This window comes from Numenius arquata, chromosome 10, assembly GCF_964106895.1.
Source record: "Numenius arquata chromosome 10, bNumArq3.hap1.1, whole genome shotgun sequence".
Classification (NCBI taxonomy): Eukaryota; Metazoa; Chordata; class Aves; order Charadriiformes; family Scolopacidae; genus Numenius; species Numenius arquata.
In genome coordinates, this window is record NC_133585.1 from 12,359,314 (window position 1) to 12,378,831 (window position 19,518).

A 19,518-nucleotide genomic window follows, 5' to 3' on the forward strand; every position below is an offset into this window, starting at 1 on the left:
TTAGTGGCTTACTCCATCATATGTGCTGATATCTAGGGCTATAAAAGTATTACAGATCACGTAAGTGCAGTGTATATATATATATATTTTATATATATACACACACTGACATAGAAAAAAAAAGAGAATGCTTTGAGCATGAAAGAATTAGTGTGATCAAAGTGTGGATCTCACGTTTAGAGATCTGTATCTTGGATCATATTTTTCAGTGTACTTTTTATGTAAACATTTATTAGCTAGTAAAATGAAACTAAGATTATAACCTGCTTCCACCAAAACTTGGAGGCTAAAACCACGCTAATAAATAGTTGAATTATTGAAAAGAGAAAAGCCTTAAAAGTGGAGTTGCAATACCTGGCAGCAAAGTTGAAAGCAAAGTGCAGTAGCAGTGAAGAGACTTGGCTAATTTACTCTTGTTCTCCCTCCCTTCCCCCCACATTTCCTCTCCTTCTCTCCAGCTAGTAAAGCACCTCTGGTTTGGCTCTGTAAACTTGAAAAATGGGACCCTTTCGATTCTGGAGCATGTGGAAAGCTGGCACTGGGATATCCCACCTCCTACCTACTTTGAAGGAAAGCTAACAGCAGCACAATGCCAGAGTTCCCCAATTAATTAGAATCTTACACTTTTGTACACCCACACATTAACACTTTTTTTCCCAGGACATCTTGAAATAAAGCAGAACTACCACCAGGTAGGATTTTGCCAAACCCAGAGATGAGCCCTTAAGATTGACTGGATTTCACCTCAGCTGACTTGATGGCAGTAGTTACTGACCTCTTGTTAACAGAGTCTGTGTTGGAGACCCACAAAGCACAAATCTGAGCATATCCAATGGCTGGTATAAGGCGAACTTGGGGTGCCTTGATCAAAGACCTAAGATTCTTGAGGAGATTGATGCCTGGAGTCTGACTTTAGATTACAGCACATCAGCTGATTTGCTCTTTGGTTGTAGCTAAACACAAGAACCAAACCTTATCAGTGAATCCAGGCTTCTTGTGATAGACAGCCTGTTTTGAAGTGGCCTTGCATGTTAAAGCTACACTGGTGCTTGAGCTCAGTCCTAATGTGATCAGACAGTTAAGAAAAAAAAATAATAAATTGTAGCACAAACCTCTCAAGACCTGGCAACAGCAAGGGAGAGAAGAGAGGGAGATAATGTGCTTTGCTTGGGTGCAAAGCAGCTCTGGCTTTTTCTTAGCCCCTAGCCACAGCTGAAGAAAGCAATCACTCTCTGGGATGTAGGTTATATTTATAACTGTACTGGGTTTTTTCCACTGTAACTCCAATTAGGTTTTAGACCAAATATCTTGAGGAATGCTCCTCTCCTTACGTATACACACCAGTACGCACTGATTTTATCTTCCAGCTAATAACATTGTCACTGCCTGTATGCACTTAGCTGCCACTAGACGTTCACCAAGCAGCTTGCTAGATGTCTGGCAGGGGGCCAGTCAATACCAAAGTTAGATTTAAACACATTCAAACCTGCTCTGAACCATACAAAGCAAAACACATACTAGAGCAAAACACATCCTTACCATAGCAGGTGTTTGTAATCTCTGACGCAGTATTAAGTGCTGATTGTGTAGATGGTTTGTGTTGAATACTGGCTCAGTAAGTATCTGAAGCTGTGAGCGAATTTTATAAGGATCACAACTACAATACTTGGGCTTACATGCCTCCTGCAAACTACTAAATGCAAAAATATCTCTATAATACAGAAGAGCAAGAAGAACAATCATTTTTCCATCCCAGCACAGAACTCAGACTTACGTCAACTTTCATTGATGGCAACTGTCACGATCAGGAAGAAGCATTGGAGCAATGGTAATTCTTACTGTGGTTTCAAGATGCCAAGTAAGTGACCTTTAAAATACTGTTAGTAATTGGTGAGTCTCAGATCCCTTAGTCATTGCAGTAGCAAGTAATTTCTTCCCTTCTCGTGTGCATGCAGGATTTTTTGGTTTGGTTTTGTGTTTTCACAGCCCAGACATGGCCAGTTCTCATTTTTCCAGCTCCTGCTTGATTACTGTCCATCTGTGTGTTTGACAGGAGCCCTGCAAGTGTGGTAAGTGACTCCATTGCCGTGCTGTGTGTGGCACCACACATCAATGCTTTGCTGTGCAGAGCTCTTGAAGCTGTATCACCGATCCAGCTCAGGCAGTGTGAAGCAATCCAGCGGTGAGCTATGGGCTCTGCTGGCAGTAATGCCTTGTTCTGCTCTTAGCATTAGTTTGAGTATCACAGTGGTTATATGTATACCTTAAACACACTTGAGTCTTCATCAGCACAGTATCTAATTGCAATTTTACAGTTAAGACCAGAAGTATGAGCACAGTCACAGATGCACAGGTACTCACCTTGTAATGGCAGGTCAGCTGCTCAGCTCGTGCAACTCGCACACACGCGGTCACGACTGACTCAGTGACAAAAACGGGACAGAGACCAAATCTCCAGTCCTTGGCTTTATATTGTGCCCACTCTGCTCCATCCCTTAGCTCGTAAAGAAAAACCAAACAGAACAGCTTTTCACTGAATTTCACTGAATTTTTTTAGAGTTGGAAGGGACTGCATAGATCATCTAGTCCAACTCCCCTGCTGAAGCAGGATTGCTTAGAGAATGCCACTCAGGACTGCATCCAGGCGGGTCTTGAAAATCTCCAAAGAAGGGGACTCCACAACCTCCCTGGGCAGCCTGTTCCAGGGCTCTGTCACCCTCACCGTGAAGAAATTCTCTCTCATATTCGAGTGGAACCTCTCATGTTCCAACTTGTGCCCGTTGCCCCTTGTCCTGTCACTGGGAACCACTGAAAAGAGTCTGGCTCCCTCCTCCTTCAACCCACCCTTGAGATACTTATAGGCATTGATAAGGTCTCCCCTCAGCCTTCTCTTCTCCAGACTAAAGAGTCCCAGCTCTCTCAGCCTTTCTTCATAAGGGAGATGCTCCAATCCTTGAATCATCCTCGTTGCCCTTCACTGGACTCTTTCCAGTAGTTCCCTGTCCCTCTTGAACTGGGGAGCCCAGAACTGGATGCAGTATTCCAGTTGTGGCCTCACCAGTGCAGAGTAGAGGGGGAGAATGACTTCCCTCGACCTACTAGCCACACTCTTCCCTATGCAGCCCAGGGAAGCCCTGGGAAGCCCTTTTGTCTGCATTAAAGGCACAGCAGAGCTTTAGCTGCCTGCTCTGGGGGGTAATTAGACCAGTGATTGTAAATGTGTGTGTTTGGGTTTTTTTAATATGTGTAAGCAAAGGATTCCTAAGGAATTCGTGCAAGCCAGGTAGAGTATAAGTATTATCTTTATTTAAGAGTGCATGTAGTAGAAACTTGTTTACAACAATTTCAGTGGCGTTTCATTTTTGTCTTCATTGTCCAAAGCTTTTGCCCCACGAAGTTGCTTGATTTGCTACATTTTTTACAGCTTTTTCACCGGTTTCAGCAATTTTGTAGACTTCATCAAGAGCTTTTAAAACAGAAAAACAAAGGTAACTGTAGCATCACTGCATGGGAAAGGGGCAAGGCAGGGTTTGGGGGTCCTATCTGGGATTTCACTGACATGACGTCATTAAAATAAGCAGAAACATTACTGTACCTTTCTGACCAGCATCCTTAGCCTGTTCCGCTGCTTGCTGCACAGTCTGGCCCACCGTGCTAACTGGGAGAGAAACAAGTGTAAATCAAGCAGTCATTACCCTTCCCGTAAACTCGGTAATCACATTTTAGAGGGTTTGCTAAACGTTTCAGGGCTAGAAGACAGAAAATTGTTCTAGAAGGATGGGCGCCCTGGCCTAGTGGGAGAGAGGTGCTGTTAGGAAACTGGCTGTATTTCCCCACCTTATCGTGTGTCTTGGTACAGATGAAGATTATGGAAGTTACAATCTGTGTCACCTACAGGGTCAGGAAACAAACCCTAGTAGAGAATCAGGTGCAATGAAACCTTCCTTTTACTCAGCTTGGCTAGGATCTGCTGAGAGCAGGCTTGGGCAGTTTGGCTGGTAAAAATTCTCCCACCGACTGCATAAAGCTTGCTGCTTGCTGCCTGGAAGCAGGTTGCTGTGAGGGCAGCACATCAGAGTTTAGTGTGCTGTCTCGTACTTCTCTTGTAGCTAGAGAAAGTTGTATCCTGTAAGAGATCAGACTAGTTCTAAAGGCATGAAAATGTTCAATAGCGCAGACCTATTGAGACACGAAGGGCAAGAGAAGGTATTGTCTTAAAGTGGAGGAACTGCAGCCTACAAAACAGTGATAAATATTTGGGTGATCGGCTTCTAATAGTTATGATCAGGGAAGTCTTGCTCACAGAAGTCAAATAAAAATTTGGGGCAAATGGCTTTCAGTTGAACGTGGATTTGTCTTATTCTCCCTGGCTCCAAATACTACCTTTTTTTAAAAAAAAAAAAAAACAAACCAAATATTGATGTGTTCTGCACAACAGACACTAAGTGGGGGGTGCTGACTGAGCAAGCCAGATTCCTCATGGACATTGCTCGAGGGAGAAGTGCTGAGGTGGGGAAGGACATTTAAGTGGACTGGGAGTGTCCAAAACTTCAAAGGTCTCCAAGTTTCTGGCTCTGCAACAGCACTTGTGTCATAAAGCGTCTTGTAAAAACCAGTGGCCTATTTCACCTTGGGTTTGTAGGACACTTTCTAATGTTCAGAAGATGTGCTAATTATCATCGTGCATCATCTTTCGCTGCAGTTTCCTAACTGGTGAATGCTGTACGCCACTCGTAAGGTACAGCTAAGGAAAATGCTTCCCATAGCAATCTTGGGTCACAGCTGAGTCTGTGGCTCCTTTCAGGAACCGCAGGGTAGGTGCTAATTTTAGATAGTTCCGAAGCCCAGTTGTGCCACCCTGCACTTAGCGATGGCTCATGGGACTGCGCCCTCGGGGCACGTACAGGCACAACAGAAGTAGTCCAGAGATGAGGTAATTAATAGCTGTACAGCCACCAGTTGGACAGTAGCATAAAACCCTCTTTGTTTTCATTTAAATGGGGATTTGGAAGGTACCTCTATCTGTAGTCCTCCCAGGGGTGGGTGCGGTACTGACACTGATGCAACTGGAGTTCAGCATCACACGCCATGTATTTACTGCCTGTCATCAAGGTATGTGCTGATGGCACAGAAGTAAGTGGCCAAAGTCAGGCCAATGCCTGGGAGCTCCTGGTGGTGTTCCAGGTTCCAACTCCAGCTGGAAGAGCTGTGCTGTTACACAAGACTTGCTGGGAAGAGGTGTAGGGTTCAGGCAAAGGGCCTGAACTCCAGACCTCTCAGACGCTGCTGGTGTCTGAAGAACTGGTTCAGCTTCAAGTGCTTGGCATAGAAGGGGAAGGATGGCTGCTCCTTTTTAAAAAACTTTGCTCTTAGAGTTTGACTCCCTAAACACTTAGTCCAATCAGCTGAACATTAATACTCAACTCCTTCAAGATGACAAATACCACTTTTAAAGCATCCACATCAGTCTTCTTGCATAGGAAGCCACAGATAATGTCTCCAATGTTAAAAAAAAAAAAAAAAACATTAGGAACATCAAAAAACCTCCAAGAAATACGCACTTCTAGAGCTGCTGTACAGCAAAAGCGAAATGAAGAACTCTTCATTTGAAAACAAAAAAAAAAATGATGGTTACCCTCCACTTGCCCATATGCTGGTGTTTCTCTTCATACTTCAGTATAAAAATAGTTGATTTAAGAATCAGCTTTGGCAAAGGGGGCAGTGGGTCTGGGATTAGGTATCTTTCATCTTCCTAGCAAACTGAACCCAGGGTAGAGGGTAAGTAAGAAGCAGGCTTTCCACTTGCTTCATTGGGCATACTACCTGCAAGTAATATTTCTGCTGCAGTTGAAGTCACAGACAAAATATCTGTTTACCTAAATGTCACGTAAAGAGACATGAAACAGTCTCCACTGCTCATGTCATATACACTAAGCACAAGCATTTCAGGAATCGCACCAGTGCGGATCTCTGTTTGTGTTAGATGAGCCATTGTTGGTGAAGTTTTAAGCGGCGCACTATTTAAATTCGGGGCCGATTCAGCTAGCCTCTCTGTAGGAGTAACCTTGACTCCGGTGCCTTCAGCCCCCACACCACCGCTCATGCTTTCGGCAGGGTGAGCGGCTGCGATACGGCAGAGCCGACTTAACTGCATGTATCTGTGCAGCACTGAGCGGATCAAAGACCTCGCAGCTTCAGGAAGCTAATCCACCACACTGCTGCGAAACTCGTATTTGTCATGGCTGCTCATGTTAGGAAGCAAAGCCCTAAATAAGCAGCCTTGCCTCCTCTCTCGGCTTCCCACTGCCCTCTCCTCAGTGCATCATCTAGACACCCACACAGTGAAAGCCAGGGTGGGTGAATTTGTGGGAAACCAGTAGTTAATATCAGTCCTTCACTTTCTATGGCATTAGAGGGTTTGGAGATGACAGGACATTCTGACCGTGCCCTTGAGGACAGCATCTATAGAGCTCATGCCTAAGAGAGAGATTTGCCCCCAGCTGCAGGGGTGGGAGCTGGGCACATGCTTTAACACCTAAGGCACGGGAGGAGGGAAAGCAGGGATTTGTATTTACCTGCCACCTGTGCGGCGCTTTCAGCTTGTTGCGTGGCTTCCTCGGCAAGCTTCTTCCCAATCCCAAACATGGCTGTGCTCGGTCCTCTCTCCCCGCAGAGGATGGGTGACCGAATCTCTAAATTGGGTTCTGTTACAATGTTTGGCAAAGTGCAGCTTTTTATAGACAAAGCAGGACTCCTCCCAGTAGTTACAGGGCAAATGCAAACTGGAACAGGGAAAGCCATGAGCCCTTGTCGGGTGATTAATATACGAGGCATAAAAGGGTGAAGAGACATTAGTGTTTATTATGTTTTCCTCCCCAGAGAGAGGGCGTGGATTAATCGGCAGAAGTTTTCCATGGCCCGGGAACGAGCGCTTTGTTTTTCCATGTTGAGGAGCTGGTAAACAGCCCGCGTGCCGCAGCTGCCCCCACCAAAGGCTCCCCAGCCGGTGCCGCGGGGGGGGACGCAGGCGGGCACAGCCCGGCATGAACTGGGCAGGAAAACACTGCATCGCAAAACACTCCGCTGAAGAATCGCTTAAATCAACTTCGACATTTCAAAACCTTACATAGAAAAGCATCCAGTTTCAGATTATTTTTGCCCACATTTTTTTTTTTTTTTTTCCCTCTCCCCAGTGGGACTTAAAATTCATGGTTATAAAAAGAAATGGGAGGAGCTAACCCTGCTTTTTAAAGTATCTGGTGAAATCTTTGTTGTGTTAGACGAAGCTAATAGTTTTGTGGTGTGTCATAATTAATACTTTAACCCCTTGCTTCCAATGCCTGGCTCAGGAGAGTGAAGAGAGGATGTTTGGGCCCTTCCCTTGCGTCCCCACAGCAGACTCCAGCAGGACCCAGTGCAGCCCCGGGGCACAGCCTCTGCCCGAACCCAGGGCTGGGCAGCACTGAGCCCCAACACCAGGCTCTCTCCACCTGAGCAGGCAGGTGAAGAGCTGCTTCTGCCAAGGGCTTGTCCAGCCATTTCACCAAAACAGCACAAAAAAATACAGGTAGGGTTGTTTTCTAATAGTTAAACACTCTACAAAAAGTTGAGCTGCCACCTTGTTCCCCAGGCCAGGAATGCCTCTCCTAATCCCAGACATGTCACTTCATGAACAACAGTTCCTCTGCAACGTCCCTTCCAGCATTACAGCAAAAGTTCTCTTTTATTCCAACCATTGCAGTTTCTTATTCACCACAAAGTTTTACTTTATGTCAGTTAAATATGATGTGGAGGGGTTTCTGGGGATGGGGAAGGGCTTCTTCACATCATTGATCTTGTGACTGCAGGGAAAGGATTACTCACCATACCCAAAAAACAAATTCTACCAAAATAAGCCAAAAGGAAAGTAATAATTTTGGTTTTAAATTAATGTCTTCCTTGACGTCAAGTCAAGGGGTGTTGACAAAGTTCAGAGCTGACCTACAATGCAGAAAAAAACCCCTGAAATATTTCAGATAACTCAGAGCAGCATTTGACCCGTGGAAATTCATTGCACAGCAGCAGAGCTGTAAAATGCACCCATTGTTCCCCGTAACATCCTCCATTACCCACGGCTGGCCTTGCTTGCAGGAAACAGCAGTTTCCTAGTCCTGGCTGGCTGTTGCTCCAGTTACTGGCAGAGAGAGATGTGTGAAGACAGCGAGGCTCAGAGTCAGCAATGGGCTGGTGTATTTGGCGAGGTGACTGTTTACATTGCAAAGCGGCATTAGAAATACCCCTCTGCACCCTATCCTAACTGCGAAGTGAAGGACAGTGCCTTCTCTCCCACGCTCCGGTACTGCAAATACAACTCTTTTTTTTTTTCAAAAGCCACATCATCACTAGCTCATGAGCAACTTCCACGAGAGCAGATGGGTACGGCACCAGCACGGGTGCTTTGAATTCCCAATGAATGCGAGTATAGAAATAAAATTACAGATACAATCCTAATTATGTTACACCAACGCACTGCAGGTACATATTGAATTGTAATGCTAGAGAGAGTACGTGCCATTACAACATTCCCTACAAAGAGGTGAAGGTGGTGTTTGCCTCACAGGAGTAAACATACAGCATTAAAACACACCACAGTTTTCAAATAAGAAAAGGACCTATTTTCTGTTACTGCACATGGACTAACACCATAGAGGACCAGTGAAGAGGTGCAGTTCTCTGCAGGCACCAGGATTTTCACCACATACACATTTAAACCAACATTTGATTGCATTCAGTGCCACGGCCTGTGCCATCCATCAGCACAAGTCTCAGCAACCGCATCCCCCAACATCACACCGCACAGGCAGTGGGGGAACACAGCACCATGGCTTTCCACAGCACTACCTGCTGCTGCTTCTCCTCTCCTCCCTCAGCCACCCCCAGCACAGTGACACATCCCAGTGAACTTTGCTCATTAGTGCACTGGGGCTAACGAGAGCGGGGCCTCAGCAGGGCTCATCTCCACACACTGACAGGTCCCTGCAGCTCGCACCCCTCCCCGTGCCCAGGACTGCTGCTCAGAGCCAGCGATGCCAGCACAGCTTACAAAAACAGGGATTAAAGCTGCCAAGGCACAAGCAGATACGTGCCCTAAGCGCAGCCGCCAGCCAGCACGGGCAAACACACAGAGCTTGGGAACAGAGACAAAACCCAGCATCCTTTGCCACAAGGTGCGGGGCACCCAAACCCCAGCCCGGCTGAGCCCCACCGCCCAGGGCTACCTCAGCCTCCCCACACAGGGTGGGAGCACAAGTCACAGCGCCGGGGGCAAAGCCACAGCAACCACATCACAGCAACCACGCCACCCACGCAATGTGCCACCAACATCCCATCTCCCCGCAAAGTGCCCAGATACATCTCACTCCTACCTGCCCACCATGTCTGCAGCCAGGAGCTCCCCAGGCCCCCTCCCACAGCCCCTTTATAGCCTCCCCAGCACAGCTGGGCAGCCCTGGCCCAGGTGCAGGTGGGATTTGGGGACGGGCTCCTCCGCCCCAGGCCGTCCTTGGCTGCAGCAGGGCCCTTAGGTGCCAAACCTTGCAAGATTTCAAGTGAAGGTTTCAATCTGAGCAGTTGGTAGGAGAGGAATTTAAAACACGAAAGGAAGGTTGTTTTTGTCCCGTGGGTAGCAAACCCCAGTGAACTCGCTGCCGCCACGGGCTCTGGGAGCAGACAGTGCTGGCAGCTCCAAAAAGAAGCCGGACAACATCACAGACAATAGATCCGTTCATGTCCGGAGACTCCAGGGAGCGACTGGGATATGCCCTCCAACATCGTTAACCCAGCAGTCGCGGTTGCCTGGGAGCATGAGGGGAACGGTGCAGAGAGTGGACGTGTCCGTGTCAAATATTTCCAGCCGTGACACCCGGCCTGCCGAGGCGCCCCGAGTCACCTGCCCCATTCCTGCCGTTTGCTGCTGCCGCCCTTCGGGAAGGACAGGGGCTGGAGGATGGCAGGGAGGCATCTGGTATTTTTTGGATCATGATGTGATGGCATAACGCAGCCAGAGGGTGCAGCCAGCGTGGCTGCTTCACCCCCAGCACGTACCAGCGGCTTACGGAGAACAGCATCCAACGCAGCAGCAGCTTATCCAACTCCATGTCTATTTAGGAAGGCGAGTTTCTTTCTGCAGACGTGCTGCCCCCTCTCATGGTGAGCGGTTTCTCCATGGGGTCCTCAGGAAGCAGCGAGCCATTCCTCCGCTCCTGCTCCGTGAGCCCTGGCATGGCCTTGGCTACAGCTCCTTCCTGGCACCCGCTGGCCTCCTGCAGCAGTCACCCATGTCCTGCCTGTGTCCTGTCCCTGTCCCTTCACTCAGCCCCAGGGCCAGGAAAGCCCTCTGCAGCAGCCCCCCAGTCCACAGAGGGCCAAGAGGAGCCTGTGGGGTCTGGGGTCGGGGACATGGGGTGAGAACCTGATTAACCGCAAAAAGGGTGACTTGGGAAGAGAGATAAAAAGGCAGAGGGTTAGTCCTAACTGAGAAAGGAGGCTGTATTTCATAAATGCTGCCTACGTTAGGCATGAGAACCGGCAGCTAAAGCCACCAGGCGTGAGAGCGGGACCTGCGGGAAGCTTGAGCTGGTGCGGGCAGGTCCTGGGGGGCTGCTCATGCCAAGGCCAACAGAAGAGCAGTGAGAAAGTGCTCAGCAGTTGTGCACTCTGCTGTCCAGCTTTTACATAGGCTCTGCTCTCCCAGCTTCTAAAATTAACCACCAGGGCTAGAAATGTTCAAAGGGTGCTCCCGGTTGCCTGGACTGGGTCTGGGAGTTGCAAAGAAAGGAATAAAAAAATATATATGTGAACCGTTACTAAATGGGAAGAAGTAGCTACTTATAAAACGGAGTTGTTTGCATGAAATTCCTGATAATTTCCTATCTGAAGGCAAAAGGGGAACTAAACAAGCATCACTTGTGTGTGGGGGGGTGTCCATGTGTACTGCTGCGGTACCGGCAGCAGCTGAGGGGCTGACACAAAGCAGGAGAAGCATCTGTTAAGGCAGGGCTTGTGAGCAAAGTGAAAATGGCTCACGTGAACCCTCATGGAGCCCAGCCTGGTCTGGAGCCCTGCGGTGCTGGCAGGGAGGTGAGCTGGGTCCCGGGGCTGGAAACTGCTCGGGAACCTGGAAAGCGGCACCGGGCTGGGGTAGAGCTGGCAGGGAATTAGAAAAAAAAAATCACCTTTGCATTTTGTCACATGATGGGAAACTACGGCTGCAAGGACAGGTTTCAGAAAAGCTGGATTGGTTGATAATCCATAGACCATTAATCAAAGCATTCACCTGAGATGAGGATTCGTGCTTTCTTGGGCAAAGAAAGGAGCTGAAGATGGATTTTGAGCATTCTGATAAAACCTATGCCCCTGAGATGTGAAAGGGAGATGTCCCACCTCCCAGGAAGGTCTCCAGCACGTTGACTGGGGCACGGGGCAGGTGGTGCTCGCGCTGGGCATATGAGTCCTCTTCGCTCAGCATTTCATGGCTCAGGCAGCTGCGGGCACACCCAGAAGCAAATTTTAGGAAATTTGAGAACTCAGGTGTTGGGTAACTTCACGTGTCTCTAGGGCTGATGGCACATGAGCTGGTAGGAGCTTTAAGGATGCCTGGTTTGCTTTTACACAACACTTGGAGCTTTCAGGTGGGATGGGAAGGTACGGTCCTGGGTTGGGACACAGCTCCCTGTGCGATGCACGAGGCAGGAACAGCCCCAAATACTCTAAGGCCAAAGAGCACTGTGAATAAGGCAGTGACCTTGTTTGTGGAGCAAAGCTCTAAAGTTTAGACCTAGAACCAGTTGCCAGCAAGTGACTCAGACTCATGGGTGCCTGTGGCACAGCATCCACCCTCAGGACAAAAGAGATGTGAAATCCTCTCACCAGGCTTCTGGATCCATGCAGAAGTAGCAAGGGCATCCTTGCACAGGGGAGCAGGAGTCAGGACCTGTCTCCTAGTACTCCTTGGCCACATGGAGGAAGGTGCTTCCTCCCTCTTGATCCAGTGGATGACCTCCAGTGGTCCCTCCAGCCAGCCAGTCCAGCCCCTACCAGTGCTGCTGCCAACACTGGGCCGGAGCAGCTACAACTGGTGTAGTTACGCTGAAGATGTCCTCTGTGATTGCAATAAAGAAACATAAAAACCACACACCAGGAGTCAGGGCTATGTTCCTCACATCTAAAGCAGCAGGAATAGAACCAGTCATGTAAGGAGATAACAGGTTTTACCGGCAAAAACCCCACAACTGTTTATTTATTTATTTTTTTTTTGTAATATGAACTAGGGAATGGCTTGCAGAAAAAAAAAGGTGTGATGGAGAGCGGTGTATGGACCACTATCACCCACAAACACAGCACTGGTGTCTGAAACACCAAACTTAAAGGGCTTATTCTCTGAAGATTTCACCATCAGGGAGGTAACCATGGAAAGTACTAAATAATTAAGTACTATTGAGGGTTGCCCAGTAACTGAGAGTGCAATAGTCTAACGCTTTTTCTGTGAGCCTGTACTTGGGTAAATATTTAGGCTTTTAAAGCTTTAAATGACAGGGGACATTGCATTGGGACACTCTGTGCACAGCCCAGGACTATGTTTACTCACAGATGGTCTATTACTTATAGGGTCCTCTAAAGGCTTTTCAGCCCATGCCATCCTTGTGCAGATTGCAGGTCTTTGGGTTCAGCGGTGACTCAGTCTCTCCTAGGACTGCATTCCCAAAGCTCGGCTTGCAAAACCCTCTGGTCAACCATGGCTCTTTTGTCAACAGGTGAGAGCCAGCGGTATCTCAAGCTGGCCTGGATTGCCCTATTTAATTAAACCCAGATGCTTTTGGTTATTCTTTGGTTTTCTTTAGTGGGACCAGGATTAGCTTCTTACTGAAATCAGGCTGGTAAGGCTTCAAACCAGGAGAAAAAAAAGAAAAAAAAATGAAAGAGAGAAAAGAAAGAAAATATTGCCTAGCAATGAGAACGACCCAGAGGCCAAGGCAAGAGCACTTACTGTGAATAAGTGGGTATTAGTGCCTTGTGTTGACAGAGGCAGCACTAAGTGGGCATCCTGTCTGGCTGCAGCAGCCTCCGATTGCCCAGCAAGCAGCAATCTAAAATAAATATTTCCATCTCCTAGGCGAGAAGATTGCCCACTTGCCTCTCTCTCGCCACCTCCATCCCTGAGCACCACCGCCTCTGGCAGCGGGTAGCCGCCGTGCAGCCTGTCCGGGGCTGCCGGGAAGGGCTGCTCTGGGGCTGCAGCTCAGGTGTGATTAGAGAGATGCACCGAGCCCCCCGTGGTGCCGCCTCGCACATCCCTGCTACCAGGTTGTTATCAGCGTTAGCGCTGCAAGGGTGCATTGGGATAAAGCGTCCGATTTCCACACACACACACCCCCCCACACACACACCCCGTGAGATTTAACAGGAGATGCGTTGTGGATGACAAGAAATCTAGGCTGGCAGCCGACATACGAGAGAAAGGATGCGAGGGTGGGCAGCAAAACTCCCATTCACTCGCAGAGACCTCAGGGCTCCTCTGCGGCGCGGGGCTGTTGGTTTCCCTACGTCTGTCTGCCAACCTGCCGAACGGTTGAGTACTCACCTCCCTTACAGGATGGTCACTGACCTCACTGGGTGTTGAATCAAAAAGGAAAGGAGATTTACAAGACATTATGCAATGCTTCTCCGAAAGCTCAAAAAAAATAACAAGAGTACCTAAAAAGGTGATGTACTGCCGGGTGGTGGAAATCTTACAATACCTTTTATTTATCTTAATCTGAAAATACAGCAAATGGGAACAAACGAACAGCTGACATGAAATATAACCCCAGATTAGCTTTTGTTTACTGGAAGGAAACACGGTTTCATCACACGAATGTTCTGGTGTCCTGGAGCATGAACTGCTTCACTGGCTTTGGAAATATACTCAGCAAATGTGGCAATAATCATAGCGCTGTTGTAAGAGCAGGGCAATAGCATTGCTGAAGCCTTATGAGCCGTGTTGAAGATTGTGAACAGATGTTTCAAGATGTGCCAAAAGATGTATTTTTCCTATAGGAAGGATGGGGAGGGTGTCTTCTGCCTTAAAATTTTGTATTTGGAGACAGAGAAATTATCCAGATCTTAAATAGCTTTTTTTTTTTTCCACACAAAGCAGTAGGGAATTGCAGACCAAAGAGATATATTTTTATATGCAATACTTCTTGCTTAAATTAGCATCATTTCTTAAATCCGCATTTTTTCCCAAGGCCGGACAATGCTTCTGCAGCTTGTCCGGTTGCTTTCTCTACCCCATCTTGCGCCGTCTTGGAAGCCTTGTCAATAGCTGCAAGAGAGGGAAAAAGATAAGCAAAAAGCTGGAAAAATACAACATGGTATAATATGGAAGGGGGAAGTGTGAAAATGATTAGGCTATAAAAATATAGGGATATATAGTTAAAAAAGAAAGTTCTCCACAGCCGGCTATAGTTGGGTTTGGCAGGATACATTTAGGATGGGCTGTAAGGCATTGCTAAATTGGAGTGGTCACTCTGAAGTTTTGGGTGCTGAGCTGAAGCAGTATGAGGTGAACGATGGGACAAATCTGGAATAGATGGATTTTGGTGTACGTGTGGCCTGCCTGACGGAGGAGGGTGCTTTGGGGTAAGAAGTGCTGTGAATACTGGGGTGTTTGGGAAAGGTGATCATATCAAGTGCTGGGGAAGGTGAAGGATGCTTTCCCCTCTATTCCCTTCTGCTCAGCACTGCCGGTGAGACCTGTGCTCAGCCGTGGGCACAGGGTCACTCCTGTGTGGGACCTGACATTGGCTGGGATGGGAAACCACAGCAGGGGCTCACCAGGAGAGGAGATCCTGACAAATGGGGCAAAGCCTCTCTCTTTTCTCTGGGATCTTGGCTATATTTTGCCAATTTTGCTGCCTCCCCATCTAATGTCAACAAGTGCCCAAGCACTTCCTTCTCGTCACATAATGGAGCTGTAGAGGGTATCTGCTCCAAGGAGATATTGTCAATGCATTTTGGCTTTCATTAGACATTTTAGACCTTCAAGTTGCTAGTTCTCCCCTCATTCTTAGAAAATTATTAAAATGAAGTGAGAACTAAGCTTAGTTTTTAGTTTAACTTCTTTCCAATCCTCAGAAATGAGACACCAGCACTTTCCTGATGGCACCTTTCCATCTGCGGGACCATTAATGTTCGACCCCAGCTGCTGCCTCAGCAGGCGCTGGGGACTGGCCGGGAGCTGGACCTGGACAGACCCCTGGCCTCTGGGCTGGGGAGGTGAGGTGGATAACAGGGCTACTCAGTCCTCAAGAAAGAAGAGCAAAGTTCTATCCGCACTGTTCCTGCAAGTTTTCTACAATGAAGCCCAAATCTGCATGCCATGCACGAGACTTGGTGGCGATGGGGGTGTCAGCTGCCATGGTACATTGGCCAGTAAACATACGGAGCTACTAAGCAACAGATCCTAAAATCCTTTCCCATGAGATTTGTAAAAGGCTAAAAATTGTCACTGAAACCAAGGACTTTCAGGCTAAGCCCTCCCGCAGGACAGAGGGGGAAGGAGCACTGCCCGCCGCTGGCTTGTGTTGAGCTGCCCCATGGCTTCTTGATTTGCACCTCATTTCTCCTACCTTTCTGGCTTGCGTCTGTAATTTGGTTGACTGCATCCTGAGTAGCCTGTCCCAACGTGTTTGCTGTAATTAAGGAAAAAGAAATAAATTCATTTCCAGCTGTTCACACTTAGCTTATAGGAATTCCCTATGTCAATCGGCTTTCCTGCATGTCCGCAGAAGGTTATGCCCCTGGCCAGAGATAAGGCTGGTACGGAGCAGGCGGAGGCTGTGTGCTTTGCTCTGGGCACCCCCGGAACCACACGTGTTGCCAGAGCAGTTTGCTATGAGATTAGCCTTCACCTATTCCCTGCGGTCAGCTGAGCAAATGGGTGACAGACGAGAAGATAAAATGTGATAAAGAAGCAAAGATTAGCAGTGAGTTGGAATGATGACATTTAGCTGCAAGTTGCTTAATTTACACCACGCTTGCTTTTATTGATTTTTCTAGCGTGTTCTGCTTGGAGAAGCTTGGCCATTTAGCGTGCATTTTCTTTGCAGGCTATTTGGGAGTAGTGCCTTCTCCAAAATGGAAGCAAACACATTAAACAGAGCAGGATAGGAAAAGGGAGAATTTACAAATAAGGTATAACTAGAGGAAGAAGAGGAGCAGAAGCTAGAAACATAACAGATCAACTCCAGACTATAAACCGCTAAAAAAGTGAGATGCCGTTAATTGTAAGATGTCTGATAGTTTATGAAAGAGCGAAAGCCATCCTATCGCTTTTGCTAGAAGAAGTGACCCCTCAATGGCATGGCTATATTCAGGATGTAGCAAGGACTATTTTGTTTTTCAGAAAGACGTACTGTCGTGTTTCTGGGTCTACCATACATTTGTTCCCAGGTGTATGGACTCTTACTGTAACTCCAAAGAAGTCAGTGCGCTTACTCACATATTTCAGCTATTAAACAATGCATTTGCAGGATCAGAATCTAGGACTGATACAAATTATAACTTGCTAGAATGAGCTGCATGCAAACACTGTAAGGAATATGCTATAAAATGCTAGCATAAGCTGCACACGTTGGAATTTTTCATTTAAAGGCAAAGCTATTATATTTTGCATTGAAAAGTTGGTTTCCAATGCACAGCGCTAATAATAACACGGACCTTGGCCCTACAACATGGGCATAGCTATGATGGAAATGCGTGCAGAGATTTTTTTTTAAACCCTGCAAAGTCTGGTGATCACTGCTGGGGAAGAATACAACAGAAACATACTTATTACAAACTTATGTACTACTTATTACAAACAGTCCACGGCAATCAATACAGTTATTACCAGAAGGCACTGATACTCAGGCCAAGTAGCAAACATTAATCAAAGGTTAAGCCCAACTTCCTGAAAGGAGAGCAGTTTAAAAACCTCTGCAGAACATGAGAAAGGACAACCCTGAGCAATGTAAATGCTAGATACAAAAGGTTATTGCTACCAAGACAGGCATCACTGCTCTAAAAACACTAAGTTTGGAGAGCGATAAGGGTTGGACGATGCTCAGCAGCCGCTGAGGGAGCTGTGGGTGGGTGGAGGTGGTTGTCCATGCCAAGCCAAGAGCTGTGGCCAGCCTGGGGCCTTCTCCAGATGATGGCCAAAACTTGGCCCCAGGAATTGAAAGAAAAGGAAAAGGTATGTCTTTCTAGCACTGATGGAGCTAGTACTGTAACTACAGATTGTGGTTTCTGTAAGCAAAAGCAGAAGCCAAGCCCCCCCACAACTATACAATGATATTTAAACTTACCAGCATCTTTTGCTGCACCTTCAGCCTGTTCCTTCAGTCCCTGGAGGCTTTTACCCGACATCGTGGCTTCTGACACCTGTTAAAGCTCCTCAGCTTCAATAAAATTAAGCACCAGGCGATGTATAGCCCACTATGTGAGAGGTGCCCTGACCTGTCCCGGTTTTATATGTGTGCCAGGAGACCTGCTGATAGTTTTGGGGATGATTGGTACAATGGGTGGAGTTTGAATGTGAGGAATGAGAGCTGAAAATACACACAGAAATGCCATTTATTTACCCTCCCCAGTGAGAGGGTGTGCCCGGGCAGAGATTTCTGCTTCATCACACTGTCTTTGTTTATAAGTTTTGTTTTTTTTTAAATCAAAACCACAAGAAAACCTGTTCCACCATAACAGACAGAGAAAAACCACTGAACTGACTTTTGTAAAGGGTGCTGGAAAACTACTGAGGTGGTGCCTGGGCATGGCTTCTGAGCCGGGCTGGCTTCTTCCTCCTTCCTTCATCCCCTAAGATGAACCTCCTGAGAACAGAAACCAGCCCAAAATTCTTTCAGTTTTTAGCACTTTTAATCACAATCCCCTTTTCTTGTCAGGTGGGATACTGTAAGATGGGGAGAGTTGTCATTTACATGTATTTTTATAAGAAACTGCAAATCTGGTCATCTTTCCAGTTTCCTGCTCAAGTTGGATTGCAAAAGCCCAGCGTCACTGAAGGCCTGGGTCAGGCAGGGAACCAGTGGCCAGCACTAGTAATTCTCAAGGGAAAGGATAAAAAGAAGCCAAGTTAGAAAAAGCACCTTTTCCAAGTGTGGCTTTGTATTTCCGGTTTTGTTACTATAGAAATATTTAAAATTATTTCCTTACCTAGAATCACTACATTAATAAAAGTTCCTGGCTTTAACCTCTGGCATTTCACAGGTTTCCATTAGCCTTTACAATTTATGTTTTCTGCCACCAATGGTCAGTACGAAGAATCTTTGTACAAATAAATTATGGGCAGAGTCGGGGGCAAAAGGGCTCACTGGCTTTGAGGGGCTCGGATTCCTCAACGCCATTTTCCAGGGTACAAAGCACCTCGGTTCAGATGTTCACACTCAGACCCATATTCATCTTCCTGAGGAAAGCTTCTTAGTTGAGAAATGGGCTTGAGAACAAGACGCTGCGAATAAACTGGGGTGGGAAGTGACAGTGCTCATAAGTTTAGTACTTCATTAGTACTCAAGTGAGGAAGGGCAGCAGAAAACAAGGTTAAATGCATTCCTCTGCGGCTCCTGTTCAGGCCGTCGTTTCAGAGAGCTCTTTTCAGCTTTTGCACCACTGGCACCGCTCATTTATTATTTCAAACAGCAATTCTCTTTCCCCCTCGACAGGGCAATTAGCATTTTAATTATATATTCACATCAGGTATCTTTTTCAATTCCTTGCTGATTTCTTCTTTGGAACGCTTTTCTTATTTGGATTTGCAAATACTCAGATAAAAGACACCCAATATTCTGGAGCTCTGGCATTTTTTGGACAAAACCACTAACATAGACCTACTTATCTTCCTTGCCCAGACCCAAGAACCTAGCAACAACAAAGCCATAACAAACAGGTGGATTTCAGCAGTTCTCAGCCCCCTTGGCCAGATCGCTGCTGCCTCGATTAACTTTGTGCGGAGTGTTTATGAGAGCAAGGAGGAGGTTCTCCAGCACCCACCAGGCACCTTGTCACTGCTCGAGAGAGGATGTGCCCAGGCTCCAGCGGCAAATACCTTCCAGCTGCCCTCCCAGCTCTTCTCTGCGGCTGGATTTTCAGCTCAAGGGCCCCGCTGATGCTGGCTGGAGTACTCAGCCTGAAAGGGAGGACAGGAGTTTGGGAGAACATTTAAAACTGATGCACACTTACACTGAGCATTAAACATGCACCGCGTTATAGCAATATTTTAGAGACAATTCAGGTAAATATTGCTCCCTAGTTCTGCTCTGATGCCTGCCTTGATTACCCCAGCTCCAGATACTAATTCTTCCAAGTGGAAAACTTTGTTTGGCACTTTGGACTCAATACGGGTGTCTGATCTGTGCCACTGCTTGCTTTACCTCCTGCTCAAAATGTTAAGTACCACGAATTCATGAGTAAAACCTATACCACTGTCAGCATAGCAGCGTGACTCCA

The 19,518-nt window shown here is 47.1% G+C and overlaps 1 protein-coding gene across 1 annotated transcript; it reads right to left on the bottom strand.

The window, feature by feature from the left end:
- Positions 1 to 14,234: 14,234 nt before the first annotated feature.
- On the bottom strand, positions 14,235 to 17,427 carry ADIRF (adipogenesis regulatory factor). The gene is made up of 3 exons (XM_074155197.1): positions 17,367 to 17,427; positions 15,648 to 15,710; positions 14,235 to 14,341 (listed from the first exon to the last, which is right to left on the bottom strand). Exons 1-3 carry the CDS (start codon positions 17,425 to 17,427, stop codon positions 14,235 to 14,237), a joined length of 231 nt encoding a protein of 76 aa, XP_074011298.1.
- Between the last annotated feature and the right edge of the window lie 2,091 nt (positions 17,428 to 19,518).

Coding starts and splice junctions, on each gene's coding strand:
- ADIRF (XM_074155197.1), bottom strand. CDS start 17,427: ATGTCGGGTAAAAGCCTCCAGGGACTGAAGGAACAGGCTGAAGGTGCA. Junction 15,711..17,366: donor AGGTGCAGCAAAAGATGCTG/GTAAGTTTAAAT, acceptor CCTTAATTACAG/CAAACACGTTGGGACAGGCT. Junction 14,342..15,647: donor TACAGACGCAAGCCAGAAAG/GTAGGAGAAATG, acceptor CCTCTCTTGCAG/CTATTGACAAGGCTTCCAAG.